Source organism: Talaromyces marneffei, chromosome 1 (genome assembly GCF_009556855.1).
Source record: "Talaromyces marneffei chromosome 1, complete sequence".
In the NCBI taxonomy this organism is placed as follows: Eukaryota; Fungi; Ascomycota; class Eurotiomycetes; order Eurotiales; family Trichocomaceae; genus Talaromyces; species Talaromyces marneffei.
The window spans coordinates 400,028-426,824 of NC_072348.1; the positions used below are offsets into that span (position 1 = coordinate 400,028).

The 26,797-nt window shown below is 47.7% G+C and overlaps 12 protein-coding genes across 12 annotated transcripts; 4 read left to right on the top strand and 8 right to left on the bottom strand.

Moving 5' to 3' along the window:
• Positions 1-338: 338 nt before the first annotated feature.
• On the bottom strand, positions 339-839 carry EYB26_000146 (uncharacterized protein; the record flags this gene model as incomplete). Its single annotated transcript, XM_054259463.1, has 3 exons — positions 339-391; positions 475-707; positions 799-839. The coding sequence occupies 3 exons, from the start codon at positions 837-839 to the stop codon at positions 339-341; spliced, it is 327 nt and encodes a 108-aa protein (XP_054115438.1).
• A 310-nt stretch (positions 840-1,149) lies between these two features.
• Positions 1,150-2,467, top strand: EYB26_000147 (uncharacterized protein; the record flags this gene model as incomplete). The annotated part of the gene is made up of 4 exons (XM_054259464.1): positions 1,150-1,348; positions 1,407-1,425; positions 1,490-1,600; positions 1,654-2,467. The coding sequence occupies 4 exons, from the start codon at positions 1,150-1,152 to the stop codon at positions 2,465-2,467; spliced, it is 1,143 nt and encodes a 380-aa protein (XP_054115439.1).
• A 224-nt stretch (positions 2,468-2,691) lies between these two features.
• Positions 2,692-4,413, top strand: EYB26_000148 (uncharacterized protein; the record flags this gene model as incomplete). The annotated part of the gene is made up of 1 exon (XM_054259465.1): positions 2,692-4,413. The coding sequence occupies one exon, from the start codon at positions 2,692-2,694 to the stop codon at positions 4,411-4,413; it is 1,722 nt and encodes a 573-aa protein (XP_054115440.1).
• A 116-nt stretch (positions 4,414-4,529) lies between these two features.
• EYB26_000149 (uncharacterized protein) lies at positions 4,530-6,523 on the bottom strand (the record flags this gene model as incomplete). Its single annotated transcript, XM_054259466.1, has 3 exons — positions 4,530-6,122; positions 6,191-6,267; positions 6,328-6,523. The coding sequence occupies 3 exons, from the start codon at positions 6,521-6,523 to the stop codon at positions 4,530-4,532; spliced, it is 1,866 nt and encodes a 621-aa protein (XP_054115441.1).
• A 606-nt stretch (positions 6,524-7,129) lies between these two features.
• Positions 7,130-8,326, bottom strand: EYB26_000150 (uncharacterized protein; the record flags this gene model as incomplete). The annotated part of the gene is made up of 7 exons (XM_054259467.1): positions 7,130-7,442; positions 7,519-7,679; positions 7,745-7,785; positions 7,842-7,947; positions 8,037-8,116; positions 8,168-8,231; positions 8,324-8,326. The coding sequence occupies 7 exons, from the start codon at positions 8,324-8,326 to the stop codon at positions 7,130-7,132; spliced, it is 768 nt and encodes a 255-aa protein (XP_054115442.1).
• A 1,215-nt stretch (positions 8,327-9,541) lies between these two features.
• EYB26_000151 (uncharacterized protein) lies at positions 9,542-11,391 on the top strand (the record flags this gene model as incomplete). The annotated part of the gene is made up of 4 exons (XM_054259468.1): positions 9,542-10,196; positions 10,257-10,829; positions 11,042-11,096; positions 11,166-11,391. The coding sequence occupies 4 exons, from the start codon at positions 9,542-9,544 to the stop codon at positions 11,389-11,391; spliced, it is 1,509 nt and encodes a 502-aa protein (XP_054115443.1).
• Positions 11,392-11,599: 208 nt separating this feature from the next.
• EYB26_000152 (uncharacterized protein) lies at positions 11,600-13,327 on the bottom strand (the record flags this gene model as incomplete). Its single annotated transcript, XM_054259469.1, has 1 exon — positions 11,600-13,327. One exon carries the CDS (start codon positions 13,325-13,327, stop codon positions 11,600-11,602), a length of 1,728 nt encoding a protein of 575 aa, XP_054115444.1.
• Positions 13,328-16,436: 3,109 nt separating this feature from the next.
• Positions 16,437-17,114, bottom strand: EYB26_000153 (uncharacterized protein; the record flags this gene model as incomplete). Its single annotated transcript, XM_054259470.1, has 1 exon — positions 16,437-17,114. The coding sequence occupies one exon, from the start codon at positions 17,112-17,114 to the stop codon at positions 16,437-16,439; it is 678 nt and encodes a 225-aa protein (XP_054115445.1).
• Positions 17,115-18,480: 1,366 nt separating this feature from the next.
• EYB26_000154 (uncharacterized protein) lies at positions 18,481-20,817 on the bottom strand (the record flags this gene model as incomplete). Its single annotated transcript, XM_054259471.1, has 4 exons — positions 18,481-18,565; positions 18,629-18,689; positions 18,753-20,227; positions 20,297-20,817. The coding sequence occupies 4 exons, from the start codon at positions 20,815-20,817 to the stop codon at positions 18,481-18,483; spliced, it is 2,142 nt and encodes a 713-aa protein (XP_054115446.1).
• A 410-nt stretch (positions 20,818-21,227) lies between these two features.
• Positions 21,228-22,484, bottom strand: EYB26_000155 (uncharacterized protein; the record flags this gene model as incomplete). Its single annotated transcript, XM_054259472.1, has 1 exon — positions 21,228-22,484. One exon carries the CDS (start codon positions 22,482-22,484, stop codon positions 21,228-21,230), a length of 1,257 nt encoding a protein of 418 aa, XP_054115447.1.
• Positions 22,485-23,326: 842 nt separating this feature from the next.
• Positions 23,327-23,890, top strand: EYB26_000156 (uncharacterized protein; the record flags this gene model as incomplete). Its single annotated transcript, XM_054259473.1, has 2 exons — positions 23,327-23,486; positions 23,541-23,890. 2 exons carry the CDS (start codon positions 23,327-23,329, stop codon positions 23,888-23,890), a joined length of 510 nt encoding a protein of 169 aa, XP_054115448.1.
• Positions 23,891-24,303: 413 nt separating this feature from the next.
• On the bottom strand, positions 24,304-25,083 carry EYB26_000157 (uncharacterized protein; the record flags this gene model as incomplete). Its single annotated transcript, XM_054259474.1, has 1 exon — positions 24,304-25,083. The coding sequence occupies one exon, from the start codon at positions 25,081-25,083 to the stop codon at positions 24,304-24,306; it is 780 nt and encodes a 259-aa protein (XP_054115449.1).
• Between the last annotated feature and the right edge of the window lie 1,714 nt (positions 25,084-26,797).

The following is a 26,797-nucleotide window of genomic DNA, read 5'->3' on the forward strand; positions in this document are numbered from 1 at the left end:
AATTGTTGGCAAAAAAAGCAGCCTGGCATAAATTTCCTTTTTGCTAACCTGTCCCTTAATATAACATTCAACGCCCCGAGACAATTCCAACTAGAAAATGCTTAAAAGTGACATCGATGCAGCTGGATGGATGGTAATTCATCAAAGCCACGTAATATACAGTAGTGTGTTTGAGTACAATTGTAATCGAGGTCTGGCGTACCGTCCAAAACAAAAAGGGGGGTATTCGATCCGCGAAGCGCTGCAGGCGCTTTCTTGACCTGAATCCATTGGGAGACAATCAGTATGATAAATGGCTGGTAGGCATGATTCGAGATAATTCGGATGTTGTCGCAAGTTTAGAAACCAGGAGGGTTGATACGTTGGCTGACTCTCGTCCACTTGGGCAATTCTACAACAAACACCTATATTAGACAACATTGTTCTCGCACAATTCGCTCGTTCTAGAGCAATGATTCGGAGGTTAGGACTTACTGTGAATACCCTTTCGATATGTCTTCTCCTTCCGGTCGTATATCGAGTATTTATCCTTGGGCAACATTTCCTCCTCCCGGGGCATTTCGGCATACCATCGCTCCACCGCTTTCACTTGAGGAAGTCCATTGCGCTCGAGGGCAGCGGCGATCGTATCAACAACGTTATCAACTGAGCGGAGACGTTTGCGTTGACGGAACTTTTGTCGGCTGGAGAGGCGCCATGGGATTTTCCTGTAGAGGTGGAAAAAAAGTTTTGGTTAGCTACTGTTTCACTTGTAGACAGCTTCTGGGATGAATTGCCGAGACACTAAGGGTGGAATACCATAGCAGACCTCCTAAAAGAGGGGATGTAGCTTTAAACATCTTGAATGGACTGGGAGCTGAAGAGACGACAGCTTTTAGAGGATCGTGAAGTCTCGGAACATCAAAAGAAACTCAAGAAGCCGCGGAGGACGAATGGTGGTCCGTGCACGCATCCACGAGTCACGGGCTCCAATCGTCAGTGGCCAGTTCAAAGATTCCCCAAGTCATGTCAACTTTTATTTACTTCCTTTAATTGAATCACAGTCGCTCCTTTTTTTCACTTCTCTCCCTCTTCGAGTTTGTTCGATTGTTTCTTCCCTCTCAATGTTTTGATTTTTCTTTGAACTGGGCGCCAGCCAGTTATACCATCATGTCTTTAGGAGCCACAACCGAACGGCCCTCTGCCTGGTGGAGGGCCTGCTCGTCGATGACCATGTTCGAGATTGGCGCCCTGTGTAGGGGCTTTTTACTGGGACTGAGTAAATTGGAAGTCAATGGGCTGGAACAGTTTACGGAATTGCTCGATTCGCGCCGAGATCCTTCCAAGAGGACGCGAGGGTTGATTACAGGTTGGTTTAGAGGCTGTTCTCGCAATGACTAGAAGACTAATTGCCGACTTTCAAACAGTATCCAATCATATTAGCGTGTACGTACGTGCGACAATGCTATACAATCGACTCTGTGCAACATGTCACTGATCTTGAGATTAGTATGGATGATCCTTTGATGTGGGGAGCTTTGCCTTTTAAATATCATTTCAACCTTCCTTCTTATAATCGGCGATGGGGGTTTGGAAGTCATGATATCTGTTGGGCTACGCGGTAAGACCTGGAGTCACAGACCTGTCGGGGGCGTTGCGCTGACTGGTTTGAAGTGCTGGGGCCGCCTTCTTTACCCTAGGACAGGTTCTACCAACACACCGACTAGCATACTCACCCCACGGCGGTTTATTCCAATCTACAATGACGCAGGGCATACGGCTGTTGTCCAAAGGACCGTTTCCCGCTGACCCTCATTTCGCGAATGTTGAGCGCCAGCGCTGGAGTCTGCAGAACGTCTGCGTCGATCCATTTTCCGACCTTCCTACCGCATACACTACCACCGGCGAGGATTCGATTATCGCGCCTTCGTCATACGCTTGCAATTCGTATTCGTGGGTCCATATATTTCCAGAGGGAATGATACACCAGTCTCCGAAGAAAGTCATGCGGTACTTCAAATGGGGCGTTTCCCGGCTCATCCTGGAGTCATCCGAATGTCCTGATGTGGTTCCGATCTGGATAGAAGGCACAGACGAAGTCATGCATGAAGATCGCGGATTCCCTCGCTTTCTGCCTCGTGCTTTCAAGCGTGTTAGCATTACATTTGGTGACAAGGCCGACACGGAAGCTGTATTTGGAGACCTGCGACGGCGATGGCAACAATTGAAGGAAAAGGCAGCAAAACGAAATGCATCAGTGGCACAGTTACCGCTTGGTGTCTTGAATGAGGAGCTGATGTACGGAGAGGAAGCCGTGGAGTTGCGAAAAGAGTGCACCAAAAAGGTTCGCGAGCTTGTGATCGAATTGAGACGTTCAAGAGGCCTTTCGGATGAAGATCCCAAGGCAAGCCTCGCGGAAACTTGGGCGCTAGAAGGTCCGGAGAGAGAAGGAAAAATGAACGATGAGTCTTGGGTGCGGGACACTTGAGGGAAAATGTATAATATAGACTTTGGTCCTGTTGCTACAAATACGAGACCTGTAGATAATATGATTGTTTCTTTATGCCATGCGGTGATGCCATATCGCGAAGTAACCCAATCTGGAAGGTGGCGGCGGAATTTGTAAGAGCCGGTCCCTACTCAACTCAGCCTTTTCTTTCAGACGAGCATCTTCTTCCCTCCACAAGTCCATTATACGACTTGTTGTCCTTCATGCCAAAAAAACACAGCAAGTTCCCGTCCATCAAACCCGCTAGTACTGTTCATCCATCGTTAGAATCCTCAACCTCCAAGCGACAGTATGGCAGCACCTCACGGTCATCAGCGGTTGAGAACCAGTCGGTAAATGACCTGATTCAGCACCTTCGTCGGACCCAGGCCACTTCTCCTAACGATGGCTCCTCGAATACCTCTCGGACCGTAACGCAACGCACACTCCATCCATCTCTTAGGAACATTCTTGATGTTCCAGAGACTCCGCCACCACGACCTCGCTCAAATGTGCGGCCCGTAGGCGGACGGTTCTTTCGTAGAACCCCCGGCCCTCCACCACCGTCTAGTTGGGTACAGACTCAGGCACCGGCAAACAATACATCCGGTGGGCATCAAGGCGTCTCGGTTGGCTATGATCAAGTACTTTACCGCCTTGAGAGACTCCCCGGGGTGAAGTTTCCGCCAAAGGATAGTTTGCAACATGCTGTGATGAAGTCGATGGCGATTAACTGGACATGGCACTTGGAGTATGACAATGAGTTTCTCATGGAAATTCCGAGCCGTCTTAAGTTACTCTTGTTGAGCTATATTGCTACTCAGATGTCGAGATCTGATTTAGCGTCCCCGGCAAATACTCTCAACTGTCTTTTCGCCCCGCCAGAAGCGTCTGATAGCGAAGTCGGATATGTAACTCGCTTGGATTTGAGTGGCGCCGTTGGAAACTGGATTAATATGAAGGTCTTGAGCAAGCAACTCTTGCTTCCTCGCAAAGAGAAAAGTGCGCCGATTATAGAGAGCGAAGACAATGTTCCCGCATCATGGGATGATAGTGAGGATTCAATAGACGCCGATGAAGCCGAGGCGCATTCATTATCATCGCCTCATTCACGCCTATTCAAATCTCCATCTCGAATTCTCCGGTTCCCAAATCTGAGGTACTTGTCGCTTGCTCACCCCAAGCGTACAGCAGCTAGTTGGGGTTCGCTTCTTATTTTACTCTCTCACATTTCTACGATCACTCACCTGTCTCTCGCTCATTGGCCACTTCCCACACTAACTCCAAACCTCATCAATGAGCGCGTTACGCATCAAACTATGAGATCCATATCATTTGCTGCCGGTGGAACAGATACATACAGTGTTGATGAAAACAACTGGGTTGAAGCCGTCAATATCCTACGCAGGCTCTCTCGTGCGACATATTGTCTCAAATGGCTGGACCTAGAAGGATGCGGCGAATGGTTTGGAGCTCTTAGTTGGGACGGACGTACGCTGCATGATGATGAGCCATTCCAGACGTTATCGTCGGCATGGAACGGATCATGGCGAGATATCGAGTGGATTGGCCTCGGTCCTGGCTGGATACCGTCGAAAACGGTAGATGAGAGCGACTTGACTGCTTCGTTCATTCCACTCGCAGTATCCAGACACTCGCCAGCATCTCAGCAGCAACCCGGACAAGTGAGAAATCTAGACGACGACCTGACCTCCGTGCTTACGGAGGAAGACCTGCGGGGCGCCGCGATTGCGCGCGAAAAGCAGCGTCGAGTCAATGAATGGAAAGCATACGAAGAGACTCTACGAAAAGCTCGTCGAGTTGAGAAGCATATCCATCGTGTCCGTCACGAAGCTGGAGGGAAATGGATACATTTCTCCTTTGGCGGGGAGGGAGCTGAGGAACGAAAGGTCCTAGAGCAGGTATTGGACAAAATAGATGCATGAAGGAGGAGGACTGTGAAGATATCCAGCTACTGTAAACAAAAATGCATGAACACCAGTTCCATTTCCTATATACAATTAATGATCTAAATACTTTTATACGCTAGACTTTCAATAATCTACTTCTTCCTCCCCTTGGCATTAAACGTCTTGAGCGGATCAGACTTTTTACCGGCAACCCCACGTCTCCCCTTCGCTCTATTCCTCTCCCTCGCCTTGCGAATCCGATTCTCGCTCGTTTTTCCAATTCCCACACCATGTCGCTGCGAATCCTCCTTCATAAGGCCCTGTTTCCCCTTTGACGGCATCAGATAATCAGGCACATGTTTGAGATGTGGCTGAATCCGAACCGCGCGGATTTCGCCATCATGTCTCAAATGGCGTAGTTCGTCAGGGTTTTCCTCGAAGTGGCGACGCAGTTTCTCGGATTTGATGAGTTCCTGTCTGATTTCGCGAGCGCGCGCTTCTTGGATTGCGAGTCGGGTAACCGCGCGTAGGGCATCGGTCATACGGTATCGGAAGGATTCCACTTGTTTCATTTCGAAATGGTAGGGCTTCACTTCATGGCCGAGTTTGGACTGGCGTTTTATGATTTTGGCGAGAACGGCTTCATCGTGTTTGGCTGTTGGGTAGCTGGTGGGTTTGTGTTTGCCATACTCTTCCTTGGGCACGACGAAGGAGAGGGCCATGCCTGTTTTGCCGGCGCGGCCTGTACGGCCGATACGGTGGGTGTAGGATTTGGATGTTGTGGGGAGATCGAAGTTTAGGACGCAGGCAACGTTCTGGAAGTCGATGCCGCGAGAGATACCATAGTCTTTTTGTTTGCCGGATAGTTTCTGCTTTTTGTTGCTTTTGGATTGTGCGTTTTCGGCTGGTTGGGCCTCCTCGTCGCTGGATTCTTCGAGTTCAGCCTCAGCATCCTCATCATTCTCGTTGTTATCGGCATTCTTGATTGCGGATGTCTTTTTAATCTTTTTTGTGCCGAGAACTTCTTGATCATCCGCAGCAATAATAATGTCATATACACCCTTGTTGAACTCTTGAACGACATGAATACGCGAATTGGCCGGAAGCTCCGAGTTGAGGACACAGCTCTTAATACCAAACTGTTCCAAAAACAGCTTGAGACGGTAGCAACGATCAATATCCCCAACAAAGATGATGCATTTACCCTTGACAAGCTGTAGTTTGAAAATGACGTATGTAAGAAGGAACTTTTCGTCTTCGGCGCAACGCACGGCGAATTGACTAATACCGCCGCCTTCATCTTCGGTTTCAGTCAATTTGAGAATCACAGGGTTGCGACAGAATAAGCCCTTCAATGTGTCGACTTCAGATGTAAGAGTTGCGCTCATCAAGAATGTCTGAACTCCTCGTGGGACCGCTTTAGCCAAAGCGTTGATGTCATCTTCGTATCCATATGACAGTACCAAATCAGCCTCATCAATAACCAATTGCGTAAGATGGTCCAGAGACAAAGCCGAGTTATTCACGTTAGAGACCACTCGTGCCGGGGTGGAGATGACAATGTCGGGGACATCGGCGAGCATCGCACGTTGAACCGAGTCGGATACTTTTTGGGTCAAGTTGACGGGGCGAATATCTTTTCCACAGAATGAGGAGAAGGACACGATGACTCGTTGGACTTGCTCTGAAAGTTCCCTAGTGGGGACTAGGATGAGAGCAGAGGTTGCTTTCAATGAGGGGTCATTCTAGAATACACAATCCGTCAGTTGCTGTCCCAAAAAAAAAGCAAAACTCCACGCAGGTTATCACGCACCGATTTCCTTTGCAATATAGATTGCAGCACAGGAAGAACATATGCCGCCGTTTTACCCGACCCCGTCTTAGCCCTCGCTGATCACGTAAAGTTAGCAACCAAAAGTCAAAATTCTAATTAACACGTTGGCAACATACCTAGTATATCTTTTCCTTCAAGAGCCAAAGGAATAGCCTTGGACTGAACCAAAGTCGGTTTTGAGAAGTTTTCCTTCACCAGCGCTTGCCGTATCCGCGGATCAAGAGCAAGACTTTCGAATGTGGTTTTCGTCTCATTTTCTCCTTCTGCGACGTCTGTCGACGGGACGTCGTTGGCATCCAGCTTGCGCTTCATTTTTGCTTATTTTGAGCTGAGTCGTTGCTATTGCTGGAAGCAGTAATAGCTGCCGATGTTTTCGTTTTGATAAGAAGGAAAATATTTTTGAAGCTTAGAGAACTTATCCGGCCCGCCACATTTTCCGCTTCACCGCCTACGACCCACTTCTTTCTACTTATCAAAACACCTGAACATCAACAACATAACTTAGTTAACTATTCTGTAGTATTCAATTCAACCACTTTCATACTCTGGTGTCATTCATTCTGTGTACAAATCAAAACTTGGGGGGGGAAAAACTAAGAAATGAATTGAAATACATATCGTATCTGGTATCAGTCAACCTGTCGTATTCCTGAGTCTTTGCCTTTGCAAAGTCGTTCTGTTGGTTAAATACGTTCCGACACAATCGCTCAAATCATCAAATCAGAACATAAACAAATCACTAATCAAGAGCTTGGAATATCGTATCGTCGTACTCGAAATCGTTGTTTCAAGAGAAGGAGAAATGGCCGTGGAATGAAGATCTTGATGCATAAAAACCAATGGATGACTCCAGATCAGGACCATCCATTGTGGTCTTAACCTGACTATGGTGATATCAGATATCATGCAATGCTGGCTTCACTTAAGGATAGCAGTAAATCTTTCGTTCACATAAGCGTGAAATGTGGGCATGGAGTCGGCAGAAATCTTGCCGATATGGCAGATTTTAACGTTGTGCTGAACTGTATGTAAGTCTCCGAAATTTGCACGAGACATATAATCAAGTCTCTCCGAGGATGAATTAAGGGTGACAGCCAGAGGCGTCCGCTCGACTGCTGGCTCTCCACGGGACATCTGCGGTCCTACTCCTGCTTCATCATACAGGACCGCGTGGCTTTCGACATGGATACCATGTTTCGCTAATCCTTGCCCACCATAGGTGTATATGCCTCTGAATTGCCAAATATTTGCTGATCAGCTTCCGTCAAAAGAGAGGATGAAGGTTCAAAATTGGGCATGCTACTTACACACAGGTGGAACTGTTGCTGCCCGGAATAGTCGAAAGTACAATCATGCGACGTGGAGTACAGAAGTAGCTGTTGCCGTGTCCATCCGTGATGATCTCACTGTTTCCACTCCTTGTTCCATCGGTTTGCCCTGCATTTTCAATCCAGCGCATAAGAAAAATCTAAAAAAAAAAAAAAAAAATTAGCTTCGAAGAGAGATTGTCCGGGGGTGAGGAAGCGTACTCACCCTGCCTGGCGTGAAATAATCCCTTGACATTCGCTTCCATTCTATGTTGACACTAAGTTATCAAACTATGCATGATGATTATTGCTGCGCTACTTACTTCTCTCGAGGCCTCTATCCAGGGAGTAACGGCGCTGCTGTATGCGACCGGAATGACTTCGTGGAGTTGCCTCTGGTGTCAAGTACTGGTTGGCTAGAGGGTTACTCTGTTGATACCAGAATCGGTCATTGAAATCAGCCGTTGGCGACAACTGTTGCGAAGGCACCATGCCATCAAAGTGTGTCTCACTCATACCATTTGAGGATCTGTTACCCCATGGCTCCCTGTCAGTGCCTGGTTCTGGGCTTTCAGATGGCTGAGGTTCAGGATTATTGCTAGTCAAATCAGCTTGATTCCAATTGGCCTGTAAGGTCTTTGGTACATACTAATCGCCATTTCCGGGCATGAAGCCATATCTGTATGACTGTTGATTGGGGTAATATGGATAGCCTATGAGTACGTAGTGGTTAGTTATGTCGATGTCTTCTTCATTAACAAGGATACCTGTGTATGCTTTGGTAGGTAAGAGAATGAAATAATACCATAGTGGTGGCCCTGGTGAGCCATATTCAACCGCTACCAATGTACCTAGGTAACAAATTCCGCTGCTTAAGATCAGGTAACAATGCCCATAAGACTTCGATATCGGTAACATGTATATGCATATACCAAACCCCGATGTGTATGACAGCCAGACCTGTATTGGCAGCACATTTGCATGCTCCACAGATGTACCTACCAGACAAGAAGCCCCATTCTTGATGATACATCATTTCCTTGTTCATATATTCCCAGACGACGGGGATGAGGCTCAATTGAAGGACACCAAGACACCATCTTATATGCTTCTGCTTTACTCACCCGCCTTGATGCCTGATATCGAAGAGCGAATGCTGGGAATCGGCCAATCATTTTCTTCGTAGAAGGCGCCGAGCTGTACGATATCCACTAATTGCTGTTGGAGATACTTGGACGAGTAGAGATGCAGCTATCGCACTGCGAGTATGTAGCAGGTGGTGTCATCTCGCATCCGGACGACATGACGGGCAGAAGCATTGCAGGGATTGTGATAGGGCGCATGATTGGGAAGGGAGGGGGGATAGGACTCGGAACAATCGGGTTGTGGTGAGGAGAAGGATGAGATATGGAGTGCATTGGAACGCCAGCCCCTTCCTGATTGGGAAGGGGCGTGGGTGTATTCGTTATTTGCGTGCGCCAATGCGCTGAGGAAGCCACCACGATGGCCATTTAATTCGGGCTGGAATTGTGACCGTAACACGCTGATCAGCTGACTTCGCCGGTAATTTATTTCTCTTTGCCTGCCTTATCGGGTTGGAAGCTATGACTGACCATTCTTGTTTTTCTTTTCTTTTCTCGGTCATGCGCTGGACCAATGCTATTTCATGCAGCAGTTATGCACACACCATCGCTAAAATGTTCTAATTGATTGTCTAGCACACTATCACCAGGAAAACGAGGAGGAATATCAAGTTGATGTCAAGCAAAAGAAACGGCACAATATGTTACGAAGGTGCCACAGCATGTCTCTCGACTTTCAGAAGAGGCGTCGTCCAGAGCAATGTTCATATGCTTCGATAAGGCAAAAAAGAAGAGCCGACAGCTTACAACTTGCATCGCATTGTTCAGATGATCAGCATACAGATCAACCCTCGGACTCCAGAAAGCCGTTGAAACCGATAGAGCCAATGTCGCCCCTGTCGTTAGATAATGGGCAAGTGATAATTAGGCTCGATATCGACATGTCAACCTCGTCAGAACGGGAGCTCTTGGCTAATGTTGGACAAATGGCTATACTTGACTCGATCGACTCCGACATGAAAGAAACAGCCGTGGAAAGCAGCGAAGGACTCGCCAACAGTAACGGACCTCAAATTCCACTCTTTCGACAAGACGGTCTGCCAAATAATGAATTCGCACATCCAGATACGCCTAGAAGAATATCGGAGGAAATCCAAATTTTAATCAGAGAGCAACAAAAAGTCTCCGGGATGCGAGTCCAACTATCCGAAATGCGCTCCGATCTCGATAAGAGAAGAACCGCTCAAATATTCCAGTGGTCAGACAGTTTGCAAGGGATAAAATCGATGCTGAGCAGTGTGCCATTAGAACACACGAATACGGATGCTATAAGAGTACAGCTACGCTCTCTTGAAACTATCAATCAGTATTCCGACGACTACTTGCTGCGCGAAAACGAGTACCAGAGCTTTCAGCGTCATCTAGAGGAGGAAGAAAACTCATTACAGCAAAGACAATCACATGTGGCAGAATTATTGCAAAGCTTTTCCCTGAGAAGCCTTGCTGCTGAGCCACATTTCAAGTTCAGTAGAAGCGGCTCCTATCAACAAGCTCAGGATATGTGGGCAATGACCGAAGACGATTCGGATACTGTAGGTACGGCTGACTCTCCGATTGAAATGCATCCTTTAGTCAGAAAATACTTCTCTGAAATAGGGGAGATCCGGATGTATCAGGAACGGTTAGGCGAGCTTTCGCTTGAGTATGCTGAGACAACCGGACGAGAAGCTTCATTTGCGCTAGTAAACATGTCCCTTGACGAGGGATCCCAATATTTCCTGGACAACTACGAGTCACAACGTCTTGAATTGGAGCAAATGATTTCAGAAAAGATGGATGCAGCGGCATCAATACGAGAACAGTGCGAGAAAGAAGGCCTACTTCTCGCCGAAAATGTGCAAGAGCGAGTCGAAACAGAATTAGATATGGATATCAGAGAATCTCTTCCCCGGGAAAGAGACCTATTATGGCTCTCCGAGCTAGATGAAAATAACACTTTCTTCGAGCCGGCGGACTCCAAGGGTTTTAGCATGTATTATTTCATCAACAGGTGGATATTGCACCAGTTGAGACATTCGACTTCCCAAATTCTTCGATACAAGTCGAATCCACGTCTTCAAGATCTGAAAATGGATGGAGATGATCTGAGCGAATGGGCGATGGAACTTTGGTTTCAGGATGACGGGAGGTCGAAAATGGTCTCCCTTTTACACACGCCAATGGGCAGTAGTAAGTGAGAGATGTGTTGTCGTCAAGGTGTAGACTTTGTCACTTTTGGGAACTTCATTAGATTGTTTTGTTTTGTTGTGTTTTTTCGGTATATTCATTCTTTGCATGATTGGAGTCGGATTGGAGTCAGATTAGGGCTATGACACAAAGACTGCCTAAATAGGTTCGAGCCTGGAGTATTTCCTAATTAGGCAAACGTTGACCGGATTTAGGGTTCGGACATGTGACATCTAGAAGACCAGAGGATGAAAGTGCTAGTCACCCTTGGTTAGTGTGATGGTGGATGTTGATCTTTATTGGAATTATCCATGTCTAACAACTCTTCTTTCTAAGTAGTTTGTTTCATCTCCCCATCCCAATACTATCCCCCAACTGGTGTTTGCCAGCTAGCCCTCAGCTAGCAGCAGCCGTCATCACATCGCATCACATCAACATCAACATTCCCAGCCCACTCTGGTATTTAGCTAACCTGTTAGCAAACTGGAGGGGGCATCGACATCTCTCAAAAAGGGTAACAGGTGAGAAGAAGAAGAAGAAGAAGAAGAAGAAGAAAAGAGAATAAACGGCTTTTGAACACTTCTAAAAAGCCCCAAGACAAAAAGAGAAAGGAAAAATTGGATGAGTAGTCTTTTTGCATCAAAAGCAAGCAACTGCTGGTGGTATCAAGAAACTAGCATATATCAAACGGCATTTTATGATGCCACAAGAGAAAAATCAATGAAATAAGGGGAGATGGCTGTAAAGATAGGTATCACCAATGTATCAGGTACCTAGATCATGTTCGAGTCGTGCCTTTCTCTGGTAAGTCGATACTTGGAACTGTCCCGCGTCGTCCTCGACTCGGAAACCCTGGTATCACCACTCGTGCTCGAATCCTTTCTCGACGAGGCTGTGTGTCGTTTTCGTCGAAACTTGCCATCATCCGAGTCCGGGCTCGGGATAGGATACAACGTCCCTGGAGGCGAAGCAGGTAGGCCCGATGAGCGTCGAATTTGTTGCATCTCCTCTTGTAATTGCGCCACTTGGGTTTCGAGTGCTTTCCGGGCGGTCTGTTCGCGACGGACTAGAGTGACGAGAGCGCTGTATTGCTCGATTGAAATGCCGTTGAGGTTCATGGAGGACCAGGAATTGTTTTGCCATGGTGGTGGTTGTGGGGAGTAGATCATGCTGGGGCGTAGAGTTGCGGTGCTAATGGGGCGGTCTTCGCCGCCGCCAAAGGAGGCGGAGCTTTGGGATGTGGCATCGCTGATGATTGATGATGTGTCGTTGGTAGTAGATCTTGAGGCTGAGTTTGGGGACAAAGAGGCGTTCCTTGGTTCTGGGGAGCTCGCTGGGGGAGGCTTGGAGAAGACGTTGTTATCGGTGCCTTGAATTTTGGAGATGGCAAATTCCAGGTCCATGAGTTTGACTTCGATCGTCGTTAGCCGTTGTTCGACGGTTGCATCGGGGTCGGCCATGCTGGCTATCAGACTTTCAATTTGGAATGGTGCTGACGTAGAGACGTCCTGCAAGGGGAGACTATCATCGTTGGCACTCTTTGCTTTCTGATACTCCGGCAGTGAGTCTATCCTCGGTTTGTATTGACTGTTATCACTGGCTTGAACTTCCCCATCGTCCTCGTCCTCACCCTCGCCTTCGCCCTCGCCCTCGTCCATTTCGAGGACGCTCGTTCTCCAGAATTTGATTTCGTCGCTGCGTCGCCGCCATTGTATTGGGGACATCCGGTGATGTCGCACAAGATCTCTTAGGGCATCCGCACTTCTGGACCGACGGTGTGCTCTCAAACTACGCTGTGATTTTGAGTCGTCGTGGTCATCCTGGTGCTCACGGTCCTCGTGGCTCTCTATGACCACGCTTACGGGCCGCGTACTCGTAGGAGAGAGATCCGAATAGATCGATCCCTTGGTATCAACATCCTCGGTGAGAATGAGACTTGGCAAAGTTGCCCTTCGTCTGAGGGTGTGAGTTGGAACCTCAATCCTATTATCTTGAGCTGCCGCCAAGACATGATCCGATGACACAGAGGAGATGTGGCTGGCCGGAAGAGACTGTTTGCGTTTTGATACCGATCCTCTACTGCTCGAGTCTGATTGGCGTGCTGTCTCAAACAGTATTCGATTTGGTCCCGTTGGTGTAGCCAACGGTTGATGATGATGATGATGATGATGATGATGCCTCACAGTCGCCGGGCTCACACTCTCTTCCTCGCCGTCTAAATTGCTGTGTCGCTTCATACCAAATAGTTTCCTCATGACGACTTTCAAAGTACTGCCACGACGTCGGTGCGAGAAGGGGTCCTGCGATAAGTGCGAAGAGAATGAAGTTTGCGGGTGGTGCGATAGTACTCTGCCATACGTGGTCCTCGCTTGGGAACCGTTCAACGATGGATGCGATTCCCGAAAAGTGCGGGTTGGAAGTGCAGTTATGTGTTGATCCGGCGTGGCTATTAACCCTGTTTCTCCTCCACTCTGAATAGACTTTGGTAGTGTCGTCTCCATATTCCCGCGGTGTATCCCGCTTGTAGTTCAGCACCCCAACCTCCGTGACCAAATAAGGTGACCGAAAATGTGAAAGGAGACGTCGATCTGAACTAGAAAGCCACCATATTTCGTTTTGCAAATTATTTCATAGAAACGAGTGTTGTTATTAAAAAAAAAAAAAAAAAAAGTATGTAGCGTACAAGTCTAAAGCGTGTTCGTGATGTTTCAAGGAAGGTTTCAAGGAAGCTCGACGGAAAACGAATGCGTGAAGCTGCAGCGTACGAATGTGGACTATGGTGTAGCTAGTTGCGCTACCTGTGTTCGCATCGAGCGTGTGAAGCAGAAGGACTGCGGGAACTTCATGTCTAAAAAGAGTGTTTCGCCATCATATCCAGTCTCGGTATTCGCCTGCGGAAGAAAAGTCGATCGATCGGGGAGGGGAAGGGAGGTGTGTGGAATTCAATTCAGCAAGCAAAAATAGAGGCTGATTGAAGAAGAAGCATGATAAAACGAAAGAAGACGACGGGCTCCCCGTCAGATCAGACACACTCGCTTGAAGCAGAATTGTCCACGGAATACTAATAGTCCGGTGTAACTTGGCGGTGGTAGTTTATCTGCAACGAGGCAGGCCATGCGGTGGTGTGTCTTGCTGTCTTTCTAGACCAGGGGCTACGAGTGGGCTGCTCTGTACGTATGTAGTAGATTGCGGGTGCGTTGCTGCAGGGGTAGAGTCTGACACGACGAACCATGGGCCTCTGCCGAGTCCACTTGGTTAGCCACCGCAGTCTAAGATAGATAGGATAGGTGCCTGTGCGCTGTAGTTAGTGTAAGGTGTAAGGTGTAAGGTAAGGAAGGTAAGCATTCATGCATCAACCGGGCCAAGCTTCGTCCCAGCCAGCAGTTGCAGGGAGGCCTGTCTCAGGATCCAGATTCACATCAAAAGACAACGTACTACAACGTGCTACGGATCCTAATCCTAATACTAATACTAATACTACGTAGTGTGGATGCGATCGGGCGGCGATAGCAATCTGGACATTAATCGAAGCTGAAGGAGGAAGGCACCCCCGGGTTCCCGCGCAATGGGGCACCGCAAAGAGTCTAGAGTCTAATCAGCCGGCCAGCCAATCACAGCCCGTGGTCTGGTCGTCCTAGTCCGTAAATCGCCTAGCCCGTATTGCGATACACGCCCCCCCCCCCCCGCCACGACGCTTCCACGTTTGAGCCTTCACCGTCCACCTTCATCGACTATATAGTCTTTATCATCAATAGTTAACTTAACAACTTAACATAACTAGTTAACTAGTTAACTAACTAACACCCTCCGTGCTTTTACATAACGCGGCTATTATGGGAGCGGTTATGTGGCGGGCTAGCACGGCTGCTCCAGACTATATCGGAGATTATCTCTTCCCATATCGTTCACAACTGCCACGCTGAAACTGCCTAGTTGAAGACACCCGCCAGTGGGCCACGACCAAAGCCGCTAGTCAGACTTCATACTCCGTAGTCCATCCTACGTGCGTACAGAGTAACTAAGCACAACCACATTGCCGTCGTGTTCTTATTGTTGCTGGCGTTGCATTTGCCGCCCGTTGAAGTCTGCATTGTCTCGGATGGACAGCGTGGTCGAATCCTTTGATGCTCGAGAAGCTTTGGCGATGCTCCGTAGCGGCGGCCCAAGCAGAGTCTAATCGAATCGCTTATCTTTAACTATCGGACGGATCAAAAATCGGTCGCTTATCGTAGCCATTAAGCATAAATCTCTCAAGATTGCGTCTAGTCCGTACACAGTATGCACTGCGCATCGAGTCTATCGACTCATACTACGTACTCTGTAGTACGTATGAGTATGAGCATGAGTTGCTGAAAACGGCGGCATGCATCATGACATAACGAGGAGTCGTACGTGCAGAATCTGAAACGCTCGGTTCCAAACGACATCGATCACTAGACTCAAACAATTGTAGTCGTGTCCATCGCATGAATATGAATAGCAGGGTACGTTTGGCGTTGACAGCTGAAAATCAAATCCGTCGTCGCTCACTCCACGTGCATCCAGACTAAGGCAGCGCGCTCATCGCATCATGCGCGGAAACATCCTCGAATAATCCGTGCAGCCAGCGCAAGTTCAGCTGAGGTAAGCTTAATCTGAGTCCAGCCCTGCTCGATGCCCAAGGAAATTCTATTCGAGATGCATGACATTTGGAATGACAGCTGGTGTGGCTTTTCTTGCTACAGGGCACGAGCGACGACGGACTATGTGCGTAGTACTACGTACGGCCGAGATGCGGGGTTCCAACGACTCGATAGGCACTTGGTCCAGCAATCAGAGCGTGAAAAGTGTCCGTGGCTGAACTGGCGTTGGACTACTACATACGTAGCACTACAGGGCCGACCGTATCTGTACGTCAACAACAACAAATCGATAAGATGCATAAGCCAGGCGTATATCATCCTAGATCCTTGTCGCTCTTGATTCTAGAAAAAGGGTCTGCATTTCGTGTGACCGCTGTCATGCAAATGCTCCCAAGCACTCGCAGGCCTGATGGTTATAACTTATTGATGGGTCGGACCAATAGCAGCTTCGAATCTGTTACCCCAAACAGATCTCGGTCAACTCGGCCTCGGGAGCTCTGGGGATCTGATAGTTACAGCTCGTGTGCGACTACGTGGCCGTGGGTCAAGATGTCTCGAAACGTGAGTTATTTTACAGGTCTGAAATGCATGATGGTGATCCATTCATTTTATTTGATAATCATAATACAGGCTTTATATCTCTATATTCAAATCATATTGCTAATGTACGTACATAAGAGATCAATATCGGTACACAGTCCGAGTACCTAGGTATGGCCGGTATCTCTCCACATAGAAATTGACAACGACCGGAAATGGAATCCGTCCGTGGGGCATCATTCTATGTTTGAGATATCAAAGGAAGAGCGGAAATGCTGTTTCTAGCCCACTCAACTTCGATCCATCAAACAATCTTGGAACATCAGTTTCAAAGGCCAGGGTCGATTTCGGGTACACCCGGACCTGGAGAGAGAGGGTCGCCCCTTTCAATATTCCTGACTTGTCTTGGACCTGAAGTGCGTACCTCATTTCAACCCTCTACCCGGGGTCATCGGCAAGTCCTGCAATATCTCGTCCACGACGAAATGTCCTCGTCATCGTCATAAGCGTACCCCATCAAATCAATCAACTCCTGTCGCCCTGAACTTCTTGCATGTTCACTGAAAGATCTCAGGCGATTCTCTCCATGCCGTCTGCTGTACCTATAGTCCCTCCTCTCTTGCACCCCCCTCGGGTATGGGTATCGCCCCTCGTAGAGATCGTCCAGTTCCTCGTCAATGTGGTAATAGTTACCATATCGTGACCGTCTCCCGTCTCTCACAAGAGCTGGAATCCGCTCAATAGGCATCTCAAGCTTTCTGCGACTCGATGTCGTCGTCGTCGTCGCTATTGGAGTCATCCGCGTCGTCAACGCCGCTGCTTCACCAATCCCAAACGCATCGCGGCGACGAAGACGCCGATTCTCGTAGGCAGGCGGACATGGTGGGTATCTTGAGAAACTAGCATTCGACGACGCGAGTCCAGTAGAAGAGTAGTATGTATTCGAGGATTTAGTTCTTCGGCTTCTGTTGCTGTTGTTGCTGCTGCCGCTGCTTCCGGACGCAGGTGAAGAGGATGATGAGGGCGTATAGGATGTTGAGTAAGAGGACAATGAGCCCATGCCGATGATGGGTTGACCGATTAGAGACCGATGGGGTCGAGTTGGGGGGACAATGTACATAACCATTTTCGAGGGTATATCGTACACATTGCGAGTTTGATCGTGTGAGTAGACTGAAGTTGATGCTGGGAGAGAGAAGTGGTGACTCAGGCTTCAAATATCAGGCCATTGCTTATTAAATATGAACTGATGCCAGATAAAACTGGCGCGAGTATATACAAAAAAAAAAAATAAATAAATAAAAATAACCAAACACAATGCTCTTTTTGAGTCTACAAAATATTGATTCATTTTAGTCATGTTCTATGTATGAGTCCGTTGATGTCAATATCAAACTCGTGACTTGCCGCGATGACTATCCCACCTATCATCTGATTCGGATTTTGGTTTGCTTGACACTGTCATGAGTGAAAGACGCCGTCTATGTTTCAAGCATATACGGCGTCTTATTTCGTAGGATTTAGATTTTTTATTTCATGATCGGGGTCATTTGAGAGCCTGGGGGGCATTTCGTTTATACACACCCACATTTTCCGCGCTGCTGCCGGTGATGCCTACAGCCAGGTTCACTAGGTAAACATCAGTCCCAACTCACGCTCACTACTAAGCCTCTCGGGATAATCACTAGATAGGTTCACAAGACGGGTGCATATCAACACTAGGACCGCATGGCACACAGAATGTCGAGCCTGGTGGAAAATGACCTGGACAAACCCTAAGCCGTATACCTACGAGGAGGGAGTACCAGGGGAAGTGGCATTTCTAGCCGAGAATAACCCAAGAAGCTTCAAAGCTTGTAAGCTATGTCTAGGTATATGGAAAATATTTTCGACAATAAGATAAGATAAATCCCAAGGCTCCTTAGGCATGGATGTTAAGTGCGTATTCTGGTTCGTAGAATATACGGAAAATGGCATCCTCCAGAAGACAGTTGATGGAGCAGATAGGTTCACTATGACGTTTTTTGTCCTATTAATCTGCATTTACCGTAAGTTTTACAATATTTTAAATCTTGTCTTCCATGGAGGGGTATATGATGCCAGGCATGCGCCTGGACAATTTCATATCGTATTCGGAGGAGTAAACACAATACGTCAGACGATCGGTATGGTATAATCATCAAGATGTTTGACTTGTTTTAAAGCATGACCCGCCACTGTTGAAATCAACTACACATGTCTTTCAATGTTGTTTTCTATTCGAAATGTTGTCTAAAAGTGGTGGTGGTGAATGCTTGTATAGTAAAGGATGTGGAATTAGGGCTGTCAGCCTCAGGCTGGAAGAGCCACCTTTCATTCGTGTTCCAGACCCGACAATGTTCTAGTATATACATCATTGCCGTCGACTCTTGTAGTCCTGATCTTAAAGATGTAGAAATTCCTGGATGGCCCAGGATTAACCGCTAATCTAAGACACAAACGCATTTAACTATTCAAAACAGCTCGCTAGCGTCGGGATATCGAAGATCTGCATGTTCCTCCAGGAATGACATCCAGTTTTTGAGGAACTTGCTGCCTCTGGAATTCTGTTAGATAATGCACATCTGATCATAGTAACTGGAGGGTATGGATTGAACTAACTTGCTGATGGTTTCAGAGTCTCCGCAAACACACAGATGTCTCTTGGGCCGCGTCATGGCCACTATATCATGAACTGTCAGTCATCACTCTATTCTTGCAACAACAGTAAAGAGGGCCATCTCACCATTCAGTCGGCGCTTCTCTCCCAGAAATCCCACTTCATGTTTCTCGTTGCTCCGCACCAGGCTAACAACAATAGCCTCCTTTTCACGTCCCTGAAACCCATCTACACTCCCAATCTCAATCCCCGGGTACTTTTCCTTCAGCGACTGCGCAATCAGAGCAACTTGCGCATTATATGGTGTAACAACCGCGATATCTTCCGGTCGAACACCTGCATCGATCAGACCTTCGACATGTCGAATAGCTATTCTAGCCTCCATTTCGTTGCTCTTACTCTCGCTGAGTGGACCCCCCTTTACGGCGGTATCTTCATCTTCGGCCTTCTCGGGGAAGTCGTCGCCTTGTGTATCTATAAACACCAAAGGTTCTTTTGTGTCGTCTGTTTCTTCGACGCCGTAGGGTAAGTCTTTTAAAAGACGGCCTTTCACGGAGTCCGCTGCAATGAGCTTTCCTTCATACAGTTCGTTAGATGGGAATTGCATGATTTTCTCGTGCATTCGGTATTGCGTGGTAAGCATGCGCTTGATAGATGGTCCGTGGAGAGCAAGTAGTCGATCAAACATGGTTTTCTCAAGGGATACGCCTTTGAGTGACTCCGAGGAATCCTTTTCAGCTTCTTTGGCCTTCGATTTGCTTATCTTCTTTGCATCTATGTTGGTCGATTTTATCGTAGGTGGCAACTGTAAATGGTCGCCTGCAAGTACAGCTCGTGACGCTGTTAATAGTGGAATCCAGCACTGTGCCTCCAAAGCCTGACTGGCTTCGTCGATGATGACGACGTCAAATTTTTGGTTTTTCAGTTGATGGCCACCCGCGCCATGCAGTGTAGCAAGAACCACTTTGCTCCCAGTGACAAGGTTCTCAACGCATTTTGATTCTCGTTCGCGGAATTCCTTCCGCAACTCTTTCAAATCTCCATATATTTCTCTCCTTTCTCGCCCATTCCTTGTCTTTCGAATGCTCGCTTGCTTCTCATCAATTTCCTTTCGAACATCTCGCACGATCTCCGCTGCTTCCGATGTTTGAGTAAGCACCTCCAGCGAGTGATCCAAGACCGACGGCAAAAGTCGAGCTGGATGTCCCACTCTCACAATCGGGACCTTGTGAGGCGTGAGACGCTCCACGATATTATCCACAGACACATTCGACGGACCGCATACGAGTATCCTCATATCCCGACGAGTCATTTGCAAGATAAGCTCAATCAATGTATGCGTCTTTCCAGTCCCGGGAGGCCCGTGTATCAATGCAATCTCCTTTGATGCAAGTGCGAACCGGATAGCTTCTTTTTGCGAGTCATTTAAGGTCGGATCAATGAAGTCAACGGTGCCGATTGCGTCGTAGTCGGGTGAAGATGGGGTTGTATGCCCGAAAAGAACTCGCATAAAGTAGGTATGTTCTGACTCGGACATTTTTCCCATCTTCTCCATCGTCTGGTTGAGTCTTCTATGCGTGACATCGTTCGCTAGTTTGACTCTAATTGGGCAAAAGTCAGCACACACACCCCCCCTTCATTCATATACTCGGCATACAGTGTGAGCATACAACCATAGTTTCTTGCCCCATAAATCATCTACTGACTCCTCCTCCGCTTTCGCATTTGCTCCCCCGCCAGTTTGACCAAAGGCCACCGAAAGCGCCTTTTCGGATGCTTTGATTACCACGCCTTCTGCTCCATTCGATTTGTTCCCACCAGCTTCTTTGCCCTCCTTACCACTTTTCCTGCCGGACGATATCTCAAGTACACGAACCACATCTCCAACTCGAATGCCATGCGCCCCGAAACGCGCTCTTCCATCGCTATCCTCGGCCGATTCCGTAGCATATGCAGCGTCCGCCCCGAACTCACCGACTATCCTCCCACCCATACCCGTTCGGCATTGCTCTAGCACTATTCCAGTCAATGCATATCCGGTTGCTTGTAAAGTGCGTCGAGTCGAGGGTGATACGGTGTTTGTGGAGCTGGTCGCGAGGGCGGAGGATAGTTTTTCTGCTTCGTGCTCTTTCTGAAGGAGTTTCCGTTGGGCATCTGCGAACAGAGAGATCGGGACGGGAGTAAGACTCATTATTCATAAAACCCGTAAATAGATAGTGAGCATAGCTCTATAGAAATGAAGTGTACTTGGATGACTCGTTTCTTCCAAGGTTGTTGATGAGAAATAATTTTGGAGAGTTCCCCGCACGTTGGAGACGTTCCCCGCAATCACACGCCATTGCCCGAGCCACGACGCAGATCTATAAAGTACATATCTATTTCAAAAAAAAAAAAAAAAAAGAGGGAGAGAGAGAGAGAGATGAATGAGTTTATATACAAACGCTGTAATACCAGTAATTTTAGCTAAACGGCATCATACACAATACGAACACACAACCTCCAATTGCGATGGTCATGCCGTATGAAAAATTCGAATCTATATACTCTACAACTAAATCTTACATATATACAAGAGAGGCCAAAACTACAGACACATGCGATCTATGCAGTCTCGATCTTCACCTTGGCCTCCTCTTTCACTTCTTTCTTCGTCTTGGCCACCATGCCTCTAATCTCGCTTTTGCACAACCCCGTCCCCGCAAGGTCACATTCACCACACTTTCTCCCAACAGGGAGACAAGCCGTCTGACCCAGACCAACCAACAACTTATTAATCTCATGCCATTTATCTCTAGGAAGCCATGACTGCAAAGCTATGCGAGTCTCTTCCGGGTTCTTCGTGGCATGCCAACCCCACATATTCGTGATGCGATGGACATGTACGTCCACACCGATACCTTCGTGTTTACCCCATGCAGCACTCATGCATAGATAGGCCATTTTGGGGCCTACGCCAGGTAATTTCATCAATTCCTCGGGTGTTGTAGGGATATCGGAATCGTACTGGTCGCGCAGAATTTCAGCTACCTGTTTGATGTATTTCGTTTTGTTGTTGTGGAAGCCGACCGACCAGATCATCTGGTTTAGTCGCTCCGGTGAGACCGCAAGGATATTTTGCACGGTCAATGTGCTGTCTTTATTTGCACTACCGAGTTTGATGCCATCTGTGTCGTCGTCTTCTTCCTTCTTGATCAAGGGTTTTGAAGGTGACGCGTTTGTCTGATTCTGCTCTCCCTCCTGGCCGAGCTCAGTATGTAACCGCTGCATAGCGACGGCGGTCACTGTATCCTTCGTCTGAGACGACAACATCAACGCAACAAGAGTGTGAAATCGCTGTTCCTTGGGCGGCGACGTCCGCCAGTGCAGGTTTGCGCAACCCATGGTATCTACTGGAGCAGTAGGGTTTGCTGCTCTCATTTTCTTCACGATATCATACATGGTTTCCCAGTTCGAGGGAGGCTGAATTTCAACTGAGCCATCCTCGCGCTTTATTTTCTTGGCTGGTTGTCGTCGCTGTTTTGAGCTGGCAGGTTTGGCTTTTGTAGCCGGAACCTCAGTTTTACCAGTGACTTCTTTCTTAACTCGCTTGTTGGTGGAGACTGAGCTGATACTAGTGGCTGGTGTGTCTTCATTTTGTCTGCGTCTTTTAGCAGGAGGTTCCAGTAAGTCTTCAATATCTTCTGCGTTCGCAGATGACAGGGAAGAAGAGTCATCGCTCAGCTCTGGAGCTACTTGATTTTCGGAGTATGAGAAATTGCGCAAGGTAGATGAAGCTAAAGAACTGCGCGTTTGTCGCCTTGGAGGCGATAATGCCTGGACTAGTTTGGCAGTTTCTCGCGACACGCGTGATGTCCTCATTTTGATGTATGTGCTCTTATTCTTGATGGTTTTTGATAAAGTTGAACAAAGTTCGGTATTGCCCCTTGCGCGAGAATGTTGAAGGATAAATAAAGCCTTAATCCTGAACAGGCTTAGTGCGATGTTAAGTTCTGACCAATGCCCATCCGTCTTATGCTAAGCAACTAGGGTTAGGGACTTAGTGCCATTAAGGCTAAAGTCGAGGATTTAAATGGTCTCCAAAGTTAAGCCAGCGTATTTGGAATTGTGAGTCTGAATGGTTAACAAACGGAGAGCCGTATTAAACAACCAGGGAGGTGAAAGCGAGGGGTAGCCCCTGTAGGCTCCTAGATTTTTTGTTCAGTTGATGTAGGACGCCAATCCACATTTGAAGCGCTACATTGACACGCAAAAATTAGCTGTTTAGAGCGAAAACCTTCTGTAATATTGATGGGGAGAGTTGTTGCTTCACTAAGATAGTGTATAAAGGCTAAGAAGCGCATGTTTGTGGATGAGCGACTTGGTAAAGTGATTTCCTAGGGTTAATAGGGTTAGGGCTGTAGAGTCACGGCATGTGATTTCCACAGAGGGTTTAGCGCGACACGGGGAAGAGACCCACTCTAGCTTGTTGTGCTCAACCTCGGCCTTCGTTCTGCTCTTCATGTCGTCTTGTTTATTCAACAGTCTCTATATTCATATTCCACTTACACCCTGTAAATATTGCTTTGTGGCTTCTACGTGGCTTTACGCGCCACTGTCACTACTCATTTGCATCTGGGCATCGGGTCGAAATACCAAGTTCGGAGTATAAACCACCGCATACCCGCATTCCAAGGTCCTCGTGGACTCCTCAGACTCGCGTCATGGCATCATCACGATCAACGACAACTCGTCTCTTGAAAGAGTTGCAAGACTACAGCAGTAATCCAAACGAAGCTTTACTACATCTCGGTCCAATAAATGACGAGGATCTACTACACTGGGAAGCGGTATTGAAGGGCGTCAATGGGACGCCATACGAAGGTAATCTCACAACCTCTTCAATGCTACAATCAAAGCTGATTTGAGAGATTGAAGGCGGCCTTTGGCAACTCCACATCGAAATCCCAACCAACTACCCCCTCTCCCCGCCCACCGTCCGCTTCAAAACGCGCATATCCCACCCAAACATCAGCTTCACAACCGGTGAGATATGTCTCACTTTACTTACTTCAGAACACTGGAGTCCCGTGTACACAATCTCAACTACACTCTCGGCGATTCATCAGCTCTTGACGGACCCGAGACCGGATTCACCACTCAATGTGGATGTCGCGGCGTTGTTGAGGGATGGGGATGTGGCGGGATGGGAGAGCATTGTGCGGTATTGGACGGAAGAGGAGAGGTGGTTGGGTCCGCCCGGAAATGCGAAGCCTGCTGCGAGATGATTTTGCTTGTCAGGCGTGCTACGTGAGTCATACTTGGCTCTTTTTCATGACGGAATACGAATTAGCTACATATATATCCTTTTTTTTTAACGCGAATAATTGTTGAAATTTGACTAGATTTTGATCTATTCATTCTGATTGCTGGTCGCTCTGCGCTCTATGTAGGATATCAACTCTAAATACTGTAAGGAGTGGTATCATCTGATCCCCAGGAGGGATCACATTATCAATAAAGGAAAGATATTAGTCGTAAGACATGAGTTCGTGTAAGGATCGTAAATGCGAAATGCAGTCGCTGACTGGAAAAAAACATGGAGCTGAAATCAGAGATGCAATATAAACGCCGATGAGATGCAAATAGTGTCGATATCATGAAGAGAAGACATCACACAAGATATCCCGTCACCAAAATGCTAGAAAGAGATGGCAAAAGCAGCCGCACCAGCAAGCATAGCACACATTCCCATGGCTAGTCCGCGAGAAGGGGAAGCGGCACCCCCGGTCTGCAGGTGAGCGGTTGATGATGCGCTAGCTGCGGAGCTGCCGGTTGTCTCAGCTGCGCCTGTGGCGACGACGACTGTGACGGCGGTCACAGTGCTGAGGCTACCGTTAGGGAGAGTGGTAGTTGATTGATAGGTGGATGTCAGGAAGGAAGTTGTAGATGCGCGGGCGCTTGTTGTCGATGCGAATGTTGTCGAGGAAGCGGATGTGCCGGATGTGGATGAGGCTGTTGATGTTGATGATGCAGAAGACGAAACAGGCGCTGAAGCTGACGTTGACGTTGTTGTCGGAGGGAGAGTGGTAGTTCCTGAGGCTGAGCTTGAGCCAGGTGAGGTGCTAGTAGGCGGCTCAGATGAGGTCGAAGTGGTCACTACAACAGGTGGAAGCGATGTGGAAGTTGCACTGCTAAGCAATGAAGTTGGCTCAGAGGTCGTAGTTGGAGCAACAGACGTAGGTGGAATGGAGGTTGTGGCAGCAGCAGTAGTGGAAGTAGCTGCAGCGATGGACGTGAAGCTAGAATTACTACCATCTTGACGTTTCACCAACAGAGCAGGATCTGGGAGATTGGCAGTCTGGCTTTCGATGGCAAGCACATTGGCAGCCAGAAGAGAGAGGACGAAGATGAGTCTCATGTTGACTTGTCGTGGGATGAGGCTGGGGTGGTCGATGTGGTAGAGAGTTGTGCCAGACATGGTAGAAGAGTAGAAGGGGTAGAGAAAATAAATACAGAGAGGGAAAAAAAAAAAAAAAAAAAAAAAAAGAGACACAATAAATACGTAGTAGATAAGAAAAATGAGGTGCAAACGTCCAAGTTGGATCTTGGGTCCCTTGAATGTTTATGAACCGAACCGGATTTACGGTGGAGCTGCGTGACCCACCACCTTCTTTGCTTCTTCGAGTTGACAATCTCTTCCTGTTGATGGTGTTGTTGATGGTATGTGTTGTGTTTGATGATTCAGTGACTTTATTATAATGAGCGTATATAGAGTAAGTCAATCATCGACTTAACGGGTTGCGCTGGTGATTTGCACGATGACTGTCAGTACTGTACAACAAGCCTGCAACTAACCAGACGAAGACATCCACTCATTGCCAAATCTTGGACGAATCGTAAACACTACTCCGTACATACTAAACAGCCCACATCATGCACGCTAACCACCAGCCAGCTCCATCCGGCGTGGGCCAGTCCTACGATCGTTCCAACGAATTAGTTTTTATAACGTGCTCGTATTTAGACCTCAATGGCTGCGACACGCTCTGTGCAACTCTACAGAGTATTTGTTGTTACGTACGGAGTATTGGATCTGAATGGAATCAGAGTCGTCCCATGGGTTCACTGTCCAGCCAGCAACGGGGAAATTTTCATCATTGAAACAAATACGGAGACATCCGAGACCACCAACGTCATCAGTCAGTCCACTCTCTCCTCGTTAAAAAACCAATCATCCCTACTCCGTACTTGGTGATGGTAAACATCGACCGTGACACAAATAGAAATAGACGGGGGTTCTGCTCCCGAGACATTTCTTCTTCTGCCCCCAGCTGAGTGCTTGCTGAGCCTCCACGGGTTGCACAGCAAAAACTTGACACTTTGTGGCTCCCTGTCCAAGACAACAAAAAAAAAAAAAGAAAAGAAAAGAAAATACAAGCAATCATCTTGCGCCACCTTAGTCAAGCAGCAACAGCCCACTTCGATATTAATAGGATTATTAGGATACAAGACTAAGGACAAATAGGAAAGACCGAAAAAGCTAGGGGGGTCAGTGCTACGATTGAGCCACGGTTTTTTAGGTATTTCTTCGGCCTTTCCGCTCGGTGAGATCGGGAACGGGATTCGCTTCCACCAAGCTTAATTCAGAGACGCAATTGAGGATGAGACATGGCGATGCCACCAATTCAATCTGGTATCTACTACTGAGCACCGTACGTAGTGAACGGTCAGGGTTACGCAGGGCGGGTCTCCGACCCTAAGGGTCAGGGTAACTTATAGAGCTACCCGGCTTTGTCAAACGGTGCAGTCAATCAGAAATCCTATCGTGTGTTCCAAGGATGAAACCCACATGGCATGTTCTGCTTCTCATACACAATATCAAGCTTATTCACGGAGGCTGAAAAAAGGCGAGCGCAATGCTATCATACAGTCCAAGCCCCTTTCGACGGACCTAATGCCCGATTTGTAGTGAATGTCTCAAATCCCATATAAACGCTAGGAATAGAACAGGATATGCTTGTTTCTCATGGCTTCTTCAAGGGGGCAGTTCATGTCTCATAACTGCACGTAATGTGGCTATGCTATGTATACATTGGGATATTGACTTCGGTCATTGGGCAAAGCCAGGAGCTCCAATAATCTCAACTCTCACAGCTGAATACTGTCACGGAACGGGATAGGCCCGGCCCGTA